This window comes from Branchiostoma floridae, chromosome 4 (genome assembly GCF_000003815.2).
Source record: "Branchiostoma floridae strain S238N-H82 chromosome 4, Bfl_VNyyK, whole genome shotgun sequence".
NCBI classification, from domain to species: Eukaryota; Metazoa; Chordata; class Leptocardii; order Amphioxiformes; family Branchiostomatidae; genus Branchiostoma; species Branchiostoma floridae.
In genome coordinates, this window is record NC_049982.1 from 29835997 (window position 1) to 29850981 (window position 14985).

The 14985-nt window shown below is 38.9% G+C and overlaps 3 protein-coding genes across 3 annotated transcripts in view; 2 read left to right on the forward strand and 1 right to left on the reverse strand.

Moving 5' to 3' along the window:
* LOC118414857 (60S ribosomal protein L26-like) overlaps positions 1–1021 on the reverse strand; it is a 7553-nt gene extending 6532 nt beyond the window's left edge. The window contains exon 1 of the mRNA XM_035819130.1: positions 902–1021. The gene's annotated coding sequence lies outside the window, so the exon portion shown is untranslated. The remainder of the gene's footprint in view (positions 1–901) is intronic.
* Positions 1–14985, forward strand: part of LOC118414804 — a 1072569-nt gene that overhangs the window by 66066 nt on the left and 991518 nt on the right. The window lies entirely within an intron of this gene.
* On the forward strand, positions 1232–13556 carry LOC118414863 (short/branched chain specific acyl-CoA dehydrogenase, mitochondrial-like). The gene is made up of 11 exons (XM_035819136.1): positions 1232–1256; positions 2827–2983; positions 3691–3791; positions 4588–4794; positions 5331–5501; positions 6960–7085; positions 7893–7985; positions 8669–8758; positions 9394–9531; positions 11667–11766; positions 12452–13556. The coding sequence occupies exons 1-11, from the start codon at positions 1242–1244 to the stop codon at positions 12526–12528; spliced, it is 1275 nt and encodes a 424-aa protein (XP_035675029.1). The 5' UTR covers positions 1232–1241; the 3' UTR covers positions 12529–13556.

Consider the following 14985-nt stretch of genomic DNA (forward strand, 5'->3'; position numbering starts at 1 on the left):
AAACACGAATGTGCAGAGTACAAGCACCAGATGAAAATAAAATTACAACTACGTAGCAGCAAGCAACTCGACAAGCACCAAGGGTCCATGTCTAGCAAGAAATAGAGGTTTAACGATTAAGTACACTCACACATGTGACATAATAAATATATATATTTATGCTATACAATTTATATATTTATGCTTCTTTTAGCTACACAATTTAGTGGTAGACAACTCTGTATCTTCATGGCTACCTTGTCCCCCCAACGACCTAGGTAGGTAGGTAATATATTATGTGCATTTGTATCTTTTTAATATAGATTTTAGAAAAAAAGAATTTCCTTGCTGCTGGTACCAACAAAAGGTGTCCCGAAAATTTCTTTAGGTACACAGTTCTATGACATGGGAAACAAAATTGTGTCGTGTTATGTACGCCTGGGGTATCTTTACCTTCAAATTGACCAAAAATGACTTCCACTACTTTTGAAATGGAGCGAAAATCGTGTGTTGTTCTGACTTGTTCGTCAAGAAAGATGGGAGGGGGGCAAGAAGATAAACGTGATACTTTCACGAAAACAAACTCAGCGAAATAAAACAAAAGTGACGAACTGAAATAGGGTGATATATTGTACTGCTTCGTACGGCAGTTGCCATATTTGAAAATACCTCATTCACATTTCAGCTTAATCGAAAATAGCCAACGTTCTACCATAAGCATTAACTACACGGCCACTGTCGATGGTATTTCCACGTAGGAACTTAGGACCGTGTGAGAAAAATATTCCACAACGCTTCGAAATATTAGCCTCAATTGATAGTATAGACACTATTCTTTCATATTCCTGAATGACGATGGCCGATGATGCATATTTTTAACGATATTATATGGATGTTTCTGTGTGAATTGCGTTTCTCGTACCTGTTTCCAAGATGGCAGACCACGAAGAGGTCGTTACATCCGGGGATTTTGCAATCGTACTCTCGCGCGCTCGCTTTCGTACAATGTCCGAGATTTTACGAGATTAGAATGTATCATAATAAAATAGGGGTGTTTATACTACCGTTTTAAATATGAATTATGAAAATTAAAGAAAGAAAGTTAGTAGTACATTTAAACAAAGCTTGAAAGATAATACTAGTTGTCATTAAACATATTCAATCTAAAGAGATCATCATACCCAAAAAAGGACTGTTCAATTATTATATATATTATTTATTTGTTCTACCCATTATTGCAAGTGGTCACACCATCCAGAAATATGGCTGCGCTACGAGTAAGTGAACTTTCCCGTCGACATTTGGATGACTTTTTCTCGCTTTATAACCCAACTCAATCATGTAAACTTCGTAGTATTTGATAATAACGCATTGTAAAAACAGTGAGGGTCAAATACACAACAATTTTCGCGCAAATAGCTAATTAAAGCTGGGTATTCTACCCGGCAAAAATCTGGTTGTGTAACGTGCGATATGAGCTCACATTTGGGGGTGTGTTGGGGGCAGGTCCTTCCATATTTTTAGCATCTTGTGACACGTATATCATGGTTTGATAAGCAAAAATAGATGTAGTAGTGTAAAACTACCGTAAGGACTTGACATATTGGTCTAGCCTTGTGCTAATGTTTTGCATTTCCAGCTTGAATGTCTGGACATAACTTGTACCAAAATCAAGATTACGCAACAAATTTATTTTCAGTCTACGGGATGTCTTGTCTTGTTTGACCCGCAAAGTGAAGTCTATAAACTCTCGCAATGACCCATCCCAATTACCTGTCCAATTGCAAGTTTATGCGAGCATGCATTTTACTTTATACTATACTCTGATACAGAAATATTTTAATGGCATTTTTTTTCTAGATACGTAACTAAATCTCATTTTACATTCTACTGCAAAAGCAACAAAATTTACTGTTAAACAGGTATGTATTGCTAATGCCATATGCTTTAATGGGGAAATGTGTGCTCGTATTTGATTTTATGTTAAGGAGAAAATGCTGTGTCCGCAGTGCTTTTAAGGTATCTTGGTTGGCTAAATTGGCATTTTGACCGTCCACTGTTTTCTTATTAATGAATTAAGAAAGAATGAAGCCATAACGAATGTTGATAGATGGGCATTAAAGAATTCTAAATCTGATTTTTTGGGGGCCAAATTGATGACGTCATCATTTTTATTGGCTCTGATATTATTTTTTTCTATGACTACATACAGCACTTTGGTACATAGCACTGTAATGAAACTTCGTTTTTCGTTGCATAATGATAGAAGCTACAAACGTAGTGTTGCGCAAAATGATATCTACTAACGATCTGTAGTTATTAAGAATTAAATTTTTTTAATTAGATGAAAACAAACATTTTCTAATTACTACAGATCATTAGTAGATATCAATTTGCGCAACACTACGTTTGTAGCTTCTATCATTATGCAACGAAAAACGAAGTTTCATTACAGTGGTATGTACCAAAGTGCTGTATTTTGTCATAGAAAAAAATAATATCAGAGGTAATAAAAATGATGACGTCATCAATTCGGCCCAAAAAAAATCAGATTTAGAATTCTTTAATGCCCATCTATCAACATTCGTTACGGCTCCATTCTTTCTTAATTTATTAATAAGAAAACAGTGGAAGGTCAAAATGCCAATTTAGCCAACCGAGATACCTTAAGTTTGAAACAACAAGAGTGGAGGCAGACAGAAGAATTACATTTGTGGTGGTTTTAAGTTTGCACTGACATCGCCACAAAAATCGCAAACACTTAACCACTGTAAAGATTTCTGTATTTACAGTAGTGTTATGAAACATTCATTCATTAGGTCATTTGCTCTTGTTTTGATTGACAAGGTGATACAGAAACTGGCCCGCACAGTGCCGGCGAGATGTCTGGCGGTGTCTCGGATGTCCAGTCAGGCGTCCACCATGTCTGCCGGTCATCCAGTGTCTGAAGTGGTCATGCCACTGACCGTTCTGTCTGAGGACGAACAGATGATGAGAGATTCAGGTACATATGGCCATTTATGTACCCTTGTTATGACATGACGTCAGTTCATTTGTTCCAATTGACAAATGACGTTGTTAACGCGATGTGCATTTATAGATGTCACCTCTTGTGCTCTTTCTTTTCTGCGATAAGCTTGAGTTTTCTCAGGTTGGCATGATATAAAATACAAGTTACAACACGGGGTATTCCTTATCCCACTTGACACATACAAATGTATAAGTCATTACACATCAGTTTCTGTATCTGTGTCTATCTGTATAGCTGGTATAACTATAAGTGTCCTTCAGTGTTACAAACCGACCTCTGTATCTGTCTATCTATACCCCCAGTATAACTGCCCTTCAGCATAACACACCAGCTTTGCAGGCACACAGCATGGAAGCAAGCAACTGGTTATATTACACTGAATGACCTGTCATACCTAACCTTTGCACATCTATGATCTAGTACTAGTTGCAAACCTTGTTGGAAGCTATAGTGAGGATGCCCCTACACTAGGATTCAGTTAAGTGCATGCACTTGGTGGTGACTAGTTCCACTCTTTGACAGTTCTTAATGTAGTTGTGGGCTGTTTCGCAGAAATAAAAGAAGTAGGACCTTTGATGTAGTCTAAAAAAGCACTGAATATTGATGTTAAAGTGTGCATCATTTGCTGGAATTTTTCTTATCTCTGTCATAGTTTTAAGCAATTTATGTTCTTCCTGTAGTTGCAAAGTTTGCGAAGGAGAAAATTGGCCCCCTTGTACGAGAGATGGATCAAAACTCCAAGATGGACGACTCAGTGTTACAGGGCCTATTTGAGAATGGCGTAAGTCTAATCTCTATACTCTGTCAGTTAAACCACCCCACCCCACACCTTACTAGTATATAATGGTTCAGATATATTTTCTTCATTTGTGCATCAAATGTTGTTGATGTTAGTTGATGGTACTTGATAGCAATTGAAATGAAGGCTTCTCAAGTATAGGGGGTAATGGGACAACCTTTACCCTTTATAAATATAATGGTCATGACATATTTTGTATCATTTGTAATCTACTACTACTAGTCTAGTACTAGTATTTAGTTAACGGGAGTGGAGGTGAAGGACAAGTATGGGGGTTATATGACTACCTTTATTTCTTCACATTTTATAATCATTATGATATATTTTTTTGCCATTCTTATATTTACTAGTATTTGATGGGATTTGAGGTTAAGGCCGAGTATGGGGGTTATGATACCACCATTTTTTTACCTTTCATAATGGTTTTGGTCTAAAGGGGGGGTCGTTGGTATACATTGTACCTATTGATGGGAGTTGCGGTGGAGGCTAAGTATGGAGGTTATAAGACAATCATGGTTATGATATATTTTGTGTCATTTGTATATCTAGTTGATGGGAGTAGAGGTGGAGGATGAGTATGGGGGTTATGAGACCGCCTTTATTTTTTTTTACCTTTTATAATGATTATAGTCTATTTTGTTTCAATCGTACATATATATATACATTGGTAGTTGTTTTGAAATGGAGGTGAAGGACAAACATGGGGATATGAGACCACCTTTTTGCCTTTTACAATCATGGGCCATTATGATATATTTTGTGTCATTTGTATATCTAGTTGATGGGAGTGGAAGTGGAGGCCGAGTATGGGGGTACAGACTCCACCTTCTTCTCCTCCTGCCTGGTGGTGGAGGAGCTGGCCAGAGTGGACCCCGCGGTGGCCGTACTGGTGGACATCCAGAACACTCTCATCGTAACCTCGCTCCGACTCCACGGCACGGAGGAACAGAAACAGAAGTACCTGCCACGACTGGCGACCGATACGGTGAGTGTAATATTTACTAGAAAGGCAACAACAACAACAACAAAAACTACATCTAATTAGTTTGGGACCAGGTCATTAACATAACTATACTATACCATCAGGCTCGACCTGTTAAGATTGTGTGGGGGCAATTTTTTTTTCTTAATGTGTTCTTTTTATTTTTCCTTACTCTGTCAGGAGCCAGTCAGAAGTTAGAACTGCATAAATATGAACCAAAAATTTATGTTTGAGCTAGTAAAATCTGATTTTTTTTCTAATTTCACACAGTGCTATAGGGTGAGCCTAATGGTATAGTACTGTGTGTGAGAAGCTTGACAAAAGGCTACTGTAAAAGGAAAAACATGATTTCGCTTTGCAAAAGCGTTGCCTTTCTGCTGTTCCTTTGCGTACAGATATCCTTCACACAGAACCATGCTTTTCAGAGGATCTGAAATAAAAGACTGAGCAGATTTCAATGCTCATGTAACTACTGTAACAATACCTCCCCCCTAATACTTAAAAATCTTCAGTACCTTACTGTGTGCTTCTTGCTGTAGGTGGGAAGTTTCTGTCTGTCCGAGTCCGAGTCGGGAAGTGATGCTTTCGCTCTGAAGACGCGAGCGGACAAGAAGGGCGACTACTGGGTGCTGAACGGGTCCAAGATGTGGATCAGTAACTCTGAACAGGCTGGACTGTTCCTCGTGTTTGCTAACGCTGACTCCTCACAGGTACTAGCAACATTTGCATATATCACCAGGGTACATAATTCTGTCACAGTGACTGTGAGAAGATAATAGTACGTTCAAACAGTTCTCTAACATAACATGGGATCCCCCAGTATGATTTGCACTCCCGTGTATCCAAACTGTGCATACATGTACCTTGGGATACTGCACTAGACTAGAGGTTTCTCAAATGTAACACCGGCTTTGAATCGACAAAAGCGGTTTGTTCAACCATTCGTTTGGATGCATGGATGCAGAGTCCTCCCCAGAGGATGGAATAACGGAGGCCCTCCACTATACTCCTAGCCCAGCTCCACTATACTTCTTTTGAAATTTAGTGTGTTTCTTGGTTAGTTTTGCTAAAATTGATGAAAATTCACAGATTTTTGTGCCAAGTGGCATCACTTTTCCAGTCAGCATTGTCTGCTAAAACTTGTGAATTGGCGTTGATCAAAACAATAGTCCTTTTGGCCACTTCACAACAAAGGAATCACTATAATCTACTATACTTGTACCAGTAGTATTTGACATCCTCTGTCATTTCAAAATGAACCCATTTTCATGAAAGCGCAGCGCGTTGGTTCGGGTTATTTTTACCAGCCCCTCCACTATACTAAAAAATTCTGAGGAGAACCCTGGGATTGATGCATGGATCGGTCAATTCAACCAAACCCTTCTAATAGCCCTTCTGTACGCCTGATTGCGTAATTGAGTCAGCGTGGCCGACCAGTCTAAGGTGCTGTGTGCAGATAGCAACTTGGTTCTGCACCGATGGATCGTGGGTCGAACCTCGCTTGTTACAAATTTTTTTCCTTGTTTAAGACAAATGTCCCGTAATGCTTTTTTATTAGAAGACAGACCAATTCAGTAATTCGATGTTTAAAAACTCTTTTTTTCATGTGATTTTGTTTAACATCCAGGCTTTTTCCAAATTACGCACCGGCCAGCTGTTATCAGAAGCTTTCTTGTTTGAATTGTGGGATATATGTAACCCAGGGGGGTAATGTTAATGAAAGTTAAAGATTCTAGTGTTTTCCGTATGTTTGTATTGAATACCCTGTAAATTGCCTCATGGTGTGTCACACCAGGTTTGTATTGAAGAGCACAAGCTGCATATCCATTCAGATTTGTTTTTATATATATTCACACTGGGAAAGACCCCTACTCTTTTTGATGTGTGTGGGGGGGTTCTTTTATAAACTCGGGGAGTGGCTGTCCTCATGGTACCTCCATTTAATGTCCTGTCCAAGGGACGTCCCTTGCCGTAACTAAGTAAATTTTACTCATTCCAACGTAAAATTTACTCATTTAAGTGAGGAAATTCGTGTAAAAAGAGAACAACATCAGGGCATGTCAGGGGACTCGAACCCAGGTCCTCTATGTTCTGGGCCAACAGCCCTACCATTATGCCACTGTGATGCCACTAGTGTGACATATACCATGTGTTTACTCTGTGTTCAGGGCTATAAGGGCATCTCGACCTTCCTGGTGGACAGGGACACTCCTGGACTCACCATTGACAAGCATGAGGACAAGTTGGGCATCAGGGCTTCCTCTACATGTCCTGTGCACTTTGAAGACGTCAAGGTTAGTATATACATGTATAAAATACATCACAGTGTATTCTGTATCACCCGAGGGACCAGCCCAACTGCAGGTAGTATTGTCCGAAGGTCGGAGAGTGATCCAACTTGCAATGGGGCTGTGACCGAGGATGATGAGGAATGCACTGTGTTGTATTCTATTTACATGCATTTCAAACACACCTGAGAAAATGCATGTTTTGATGCAGAAAGCAGAAAAAAATTGGCATCCTTGCACCAAAAACAGAAACAACTGTTAAAAAAATAACAGCAATTCCAAAGTCCTACTCTGGTATTTGAATTTTCAACCATGCCACAGTCAGCCACGCACCTAAGCCTGTGCGATAAAATCAGAATCCCATGTGATTCGGCAAATTACCATCCATTCCAAGTCCCGTATCTAACATTATTTCTGCCCAGGTATGACATAAAATTCTGTGATCAATGGTATGGCCTTGGTATTCTTGCTGAGATGAGCGCATTTTTGCAATTGGTTCAGATAAAAAAATGATTTTGATATTTGATTCCTGTTCTTATTTATGTCCAGCGGCAATAAGATACTTAGTCTATCAATTCTATGGTAAAACATGAATAGACATTGATAATTTTGTTATTTATCATTGATGTGCATGTCTAATGTGATCTGATTTTTTTTTTGCACAAGCACAACACACATGTAATATCAGTAGTCACAAAAAAATCTTTTGTACATGTGCTACTTTTTTCCCAGATAAGTAAAGAAATTTCATGGAATGTACAATGCACCTCTTACGTCTGTCTTATCCTACTGGTATCATAATCTGATCCACAGATTCCAGAAAGCCACCTCCTGGGTACACTAGGCCATGGTTACAAGTATGCCATTGGGCTACTGAATGAGGGGAGAATAGGGATCGCTGCACAGGTGAGGGTGGTAACCTTAACGGCTTAAGTATGCTAAGGACGGGGGGTTTAAGTGCTATGGCCCCCTTTTCACAAGATAAGAGTAGCTCTTCAATCTGATTTTACTCACTTTGACTTAGACATTTAATCTCTTGTCTTCTCCATATATAAGGCCATGTTGATTTAATGATATATATGGATCTAATTGTACATGCAGGTTGAACAAATGACAAGTTAGAGTATGGTACATTGTACGTCGAATGAAACAATGACTTCTTCATTTTTGTTCTGTCAACTTCTTCTTTTACCTTGAAATCGACTTTGGCAGTCTACAATATTTGCATCCATTTCAGATATCTTTTTTTTCCTTATTTATTTACTCATTTTGCAGCTGCTTTGTATGATCCATAATATTGATTTTGAAACATCTGATGCATCCATATAATCAAATCAACATTGGACTATAATGCAATATCTTTTTTTTTTATATTGGTAGAAATGTAGTAATATTTGATACAGTAGAAGCCGCTTAATTGCACGGCCTATTTGCCAGTGCATTTCGTGCAATTATCCGGCTGGTGCAATAATGCAAAGTTATCAAGTTGGGCCGCACCGGTTTGGGATTTGGGGATTCCGTGCAGTTAACAGAAGTGTGCGTTAATCCGTTGTGCAATTAACTGGCTTCTACTGTATGTTGTTGTTTAGATGGTTGGCCTGGCGCAGGGTTGTTTTGACCATGCAGTCCCGTACACTATGGAGAGGAAGCAGTTTGGACAAAGCATATTTAATTTCCAGGTAGGATTCTTTCACTAGTATGTAGTAGCAGCAGAATGAAAACACATTACTGGGATTCGCAATGGTATAATGATTTTGTGGTAGACAGTTAATAGCGAAAACTGTGAAAATAGAATCACCACGAACATTTTTAGAATTATGGAACTACATTTGTTCATATTCACTAATCTAAAATACATAGGCTACTAATAGTACAAAGTACCATCTTATTTGTAGATCATAAATGGAAGTAATTTCTTTCTGAAAAAGTGATTGTTGGAAATTATGATGCAATTTTAACTCTTTGAGTGTATTGTATTGTTTATGTTGTCCAGCCTCGTGACTTAAGATCAGGTCTGTCTCCAGGACTTATCCTTCCGTCCCAGGACAGAAATTTACTTATTGGGACAGAAAATGATTTTACCCCATCCGTCCCCCAAATGACTTGAAAATGTCAAAAATGCACTTTCATAACCTTAAAATGACATTCAACCAGGAAAATCAACAACATGGGTTTCCAAACAATCGAGTGGGACGGAAAAGAATTTCAAGCTGGAGGCAGCCCTGCTTGAGTTTGACCATATTTATGACTGTATGACAACTTTGTATTTATTTTGTATTTATGCATTGTTGTTGTTGTTGTTGTTGTTGTTTAGTCCATGCAGCATCAGATCTCAGAGATCGCCACGGAGATCGAGGCGGCCCGCCTGCTGGTGTACAACGCTGCCAGACTCCGAGAGGCGGGACATCCCTTCATCAAACAGGCTGCCATGGCCAAGTTCTACGCTGCTGAGGTATGTACGCCCTTATGTCAATTGTTGTTGTTGTTGTTGGCATCGTTCTGTCTCATAAGACAATGGTCAAGAAAGGTAAGACATCCAGGTACTGTAAGTGCAGAAATGTACGCAGTAGTTTTATGTTCGCGGTTTTCACAAGGCAGTCTTATCGCGAACGTAAAACCACCGCGAATATTTGTCCATTACAGTATGTGACTACAGTGTATGGCACTACAGCGAACTTAAAACCACTGCAAACACTCCTTTTTCTCACTAGCGCAAATCCCCACGAACGTAAACATATTTACAGTAATGATATGAAAATTTGAACAACTATTCTGGAACGAAAATGGCATGGCATGGTGTTGGTTCTTTAGTTCCAATTGACAAATTAAGTTGTTGACGCAATGTATATTAATCTTTTTTTTTTCAATACAGTGAAACTTGTATAAGCGACCACGTCCGTAAGACGACCATCGGCCTATTACGACCGCTTTTGGCCGGTCCCGATTTTCCTCCCCATAGACACAAGCATTAAGCGACGTGGCCAAAGCGACCACTTGTCTTCTGTGACCGCGACCACCCCGAATCCGGTCCGCCCGCGACCGAAATGTTGCCGAAGACGACCGCGTCATTTTCAAGTGTGTAGTGGACTCGATTTTTGATGATATCCGCTAAAATCGGCTTGTGTTTTGGCAAAGAAAACTTGCCGAAACGACTGCGTCATTTTCAAGACTGTCGATGTTTGATGATAACTCGCGAGAAATATCGCTAAAATTGGCTTGTGTTTTGGCAACTAAAATGTTACCGAAACCACTGCGTTATTTTCAAGGGTATAATAACATCGATTTTTTATCATAACTGCCGGGAAATTACGGCAAAATCTGTGTGTTTGGGTTCTGTTATCACGCCGAGCCAAAATCAAACATGGCGCCCAAGAGGTCAAACGGTGTCATTGGGAAAGTCCACTGGAGTGTAGGTAGAAATGTTGCGTGCGTTGTTATTATACTCTACATTTAAACCCTACAAAATGCAAAGTTATTTTCATAAAACTTGTTTAAAGTAAAGGTAACAGATATAAGATATCTTTATGACTTTATAACACATTTTATTAGAGAATAAAAGGTGTCTGTGTGTCTTTTTGAGAAACTGCTCACCCTTGCTTCTAGTGAAGCGTCCATTTGTCAACATGAGTCATGTTTGGAAGCGTCGGTGGGTTTAAACTTGTTTTTCTCGGCAAATTTTCGCCTTCTATGCAGCGTTGAGACTTTAAGACCCGCGCCAGAAGAGAAACAAACTCACCCACATTATTTTCATGGGTAACAGCGTTGAAATGAACCATTTATTTTTCTGCCGTGCTGCCGATTTGAAAGAAGGTTCCCGTCTTGTCGGGCATGTGTGCGCATGCTTTTTGCAAGCTTTTTGTTATGGCGGTAAGCTCCCCAACTTATTTCTGGCCCGTTGGCTGTGATTCACAAAGTAAAAAGATAGGCAATTAGCGTTGTGAACACGAAAATCGCATTTCAAAACGCTCGTGGGGCGTCGGGTTATCCACTGAAAACAGCGATGTTTTTGTAGCAATATGGACCATTGTCTTGACGGTGTCGCCCATTCACAAGTTTTTGACAGACAATGCCGGCGGGAAAAATGACGCTACTCCGGCTACAAAAAGCTACGAAAATTTGAAAGAAGAGCAATAAATTTTGGAAACGTTTCAATTTTACATCAGTTGGTATAACAATACTATATGAATCATACAGGAAGACAGTTAAATAGTGATAATGTTTCTCATGTGCAAATGTACCTGAGGTTCGTGGAATTAAACTATTTTAAAGACCATTAACTTTGAAATCATTGTGTCTGTCCTATCTTGTCACTTTTTCTTTCTTTGCACAAGAAGACCACGTGTCTAAAACGACCACTTTGCACTGGTCCCCAGGGTGGTCTTCTTATACAAGTTTCACTGTACACTTGAGTTTTCTTGGGTGGCATGATTTTGAATAAAATCCAACACAGGGTATTCTGTTTCACCCTTGGTTCCGCACCTCCCCCACCCCCCAAAAAAAAAAACTTAAGGAGTTTTATCAAGATTGAATAAAGACACAAACTACATGTACATTGTTGAAATTGAAGTTGTTGTTGTATTTTTTCAGGTTGCTGCCAAGACCACTGCTAAGAGTATAGAGTGGATGGGAGGTGTGGGTTTCACTAAGGACTACCCTGTGGAAAAGTTCTACAGGGACTGTAAGATAGGTAAGACTTTTGGTCATCTTTAGTTTCTTTTCCTTTTTTGTTTAATGAACATTGTCACAAAGGTGTATAGAAATACGATGGATAACTTTCACCTCTCATAACCAATACTATCAATACATATACCAGCTGTACATTAATGGAATCTATTGTTACTTTTTTTCAAAATCCTTGGAATTTTGAACTTTTGTTGCACAACAGTAGGGGTAAAGGGCAAGGAAAAATTTTTTTGTTTTGGGTTACCTGACCGCCACAAGCAAAAAACTGCTGACTGTAGCCTTTTTAAGGAGGTAAAATTTGTGAATGTACATCGTATATCATTCTATATAATTGCAAATTGAATATGATTTTGAATATGTCAGACTTAGTGTCCTAATTTCAGTTTTACACTGTTAAACTGTATATATGTCGGATCACTTTGATACCTACCTACCTAGTCCCTTGACCTCCAGGTCGTTGGGGGGACAAGGTAGACATGAAGATAGATGAACATCACTTTGATGGGAATCTAAAAAGAGAGAGAAAATCCTTACCTTTTCCGAACTTGCCTAATTTTTCTAGGACCATAATCTCATACACAACATTAGTTTTCCCAGGCCTAAAGGGGTAAGTTGTGCCATTTTTGATAGCCTTGATTTGTATGCCTTCTACAGTTTTAACAGTATTGTTGCTCTCTCTCTTCCTTCAGGTGCAATCTACGAGGGTACAAACAACATTCAACTGTCCACTATTGCAAGGTACCTGAAACAGGAATGGCAACAGTAAGATATACTGAGAAAAAAAAAATGTATCAACTGTAGAATTCAGATCTTTTTATGGTTTATTTGCAATAGACAGATCCCATGGCCCCATCCACCGGTCAAAAGGGTAGAAATGCAACATAAAAACATAAGCATGCAAATTTGACAGATAGATGTTGTATGTAGCCTGTCATTGGTCAAACTACTAATTGCCATGCTGTTATTGGTTGAACTCCTAATTGCCATGCTGCCATTGGTTGAGCTGCTAATTGTGATGGACAGTCAGGATCAGTTTACTGTACATGTAGCTACCTCTATGCTAAAAGTGGCAAGTTTATCAAAAGCCCTCTCGTTTGAAAAATAAATGGTGGTCAGTAAGTATTTTTTTGCTATCTTTAGGTGGATCTTTGAAATATACAAAATCAAATACATGTATTAAGTGGTGTGAAAATACAGGGTTGCTTAAAGTTTTCCTTTCAAAACATTGTTCCTATTATGCATGCACAAAATGTAGCTGATATGAAGTTTGTTTTTCATGGCATTGATAGAATATTTTCAATCTGATGAAATAATGAACATTTGACTATTATGTATTATGTAGCCAAACAAGTTCTTTTGTCAGATAATGTATTGGTGGATATGGTGTCACACTAAACATGCTGTACTGGTCTATTGACTCCACCCCTGGGGCATCGCCAAAATACTTTCAGCTTGTACAGAGCACTTGAGACTGTAGAGAAATCTTAAGTACAAAAAATGTGTGAAGATTTTAACTGTACAGAAGTCTTCAGGTGTGTACAAAGGATAAGTAGGAGTTAAACAAAATTATCAGTATTTTTCTTTGTGAATAGATTTTGTTGCAGAATTGTTGAATCTACCACTGACAATACATTCTGAGACTATAAGTGAAGCATTGCAGTATGGTCATCATAATAATATATATATACCAATATGTAGGGTTTATGATGGCCCAGATAGTCCATTGTACCTAACTTCTCTAGAACCACTGTAAGTGTAACAAAGTGTATTTTGTAATAAACAAGTTGAGTTTGAGTCTGATTGTACTTGTAGTTTTTTTTTTTCAGTCCTATGCCTAGGCCAGTCCCAACTGAGTTCTACAGTATAGACAGTCCGTCCGTCTCGGTCGACTTTACATTAAACGCTACGCCTGATCTCCTCTTCAAATAAGTAACCCTCCAAGTATAACGGGTTCTGGAGTTTTTATCAAACTTCTATTAAAAAAAGTACATTTTTGATTTGTTTTAGTCTTCCACTTTTGATAACCGGCACAAAACGGACGAGTAAAACATTTTCATGCCGCCTGGTCCGCCATCTTGGATGTTTACGCATGTTGCAAAGCGCTCTTGCGCACCTTTTACCGAGTTTGTCTGAGTAAATAAGCAAACTTATAGGAAACTTTAAAAACATAATTGACTGTATGCACATTTTGACAAACATTAAGATATCCATGTTGGTGAATTCACCAATGATCCGGACCGACTGGAATTATATTGTAGTCAGAGTATGGCGCCGTCCAACGAAGGACTGAGCAACTATTTTCCCGATATAAGCGGTCGGAAAATGCTTTCAAAGTATTAGATTTAATCAACTACGGAATAAGACGTGATAAAATGTCTTATAAGTTGCCTTTTGGGGGTTAAACACTGTAACATGACGAGGAAAAAAGAATCATGACGAGGACGAAACATCCAAAACGGGGACGAAAGGACTAGGGGACGAAAGATCTAGGGGACGAAAAGACCTGATACCGGTTAAAAGGTGTATTTCGTTAAATAGTAAAATCACATAAGTTCTCTTTATTGTTTGCACATTAAAGCAGATGTGTGGTCGTGTTTTGTAGTGGAAGGGTCGTGTTTTGTAATGGAATGGCCCATCTGCTGATAATGCTAGTTTTCTGGTAACAAGTATGTGTGTGATACTGTCCAATGCCAAGTACATCCAGGAACGCAGACTGTCAATGGCGATACAGTAACTGCTTTTCGACAGAGAAAAAGCTGCATAGGAAAGGTGATAACATTATCAAGAAGTTGTTCTCCGGTATTGGAAATGGAGAACTTTGCTGAAGGAAAGAATTGTGATTTCATTTGATTGATTACAAAGTTCACTGACCCTGGTATGAATACCGACCACCACATAGCAGCAGAAACAACAATCCATAGTAGTCATGGCGTTCATAGGTTTGCGATGTAGGGCATGATTAATTGTTGTGATATTTCCTAATAATAAATAGAGCATGTCCGTCATTTCTATATATAGTACTTACCATTGTCAACAACTACAAAACAAACATGACTTGTTTGATCTCTGGTATTGGTAAGTTACACATGGCGTTAGAAGGACACATTCTTTATCAAGCCTAAAGCTAAGGGCACAACCCGCCGTACGCGCAATTTGTCCGTACGTTTTTTGGGGAGGTCCGTCCGCCACGTATTTTTGAAAACGTTCAGTCTGTACAGGACAG

Excerpts from the sequence above, each read along its gene's own strand:
- LOC118414863 (XM_035819136.1), top strand. Across the intron at positions 3,792-4,587 it reads AGGGCCTATTTGAGAATGGC|TTGATGGGAGTGGAAGTGGA; the intron begins GTAAGTCTAATC and ends TTGTATATCTAG. Across the intron at positions 11,767-12,451 it reads CTACAGGGACTGTAAGATAG|GTGCAATCTACGAGGGTACA; the intron begins GTAAGACTTTTG and ends CTCTTCCTTCAG.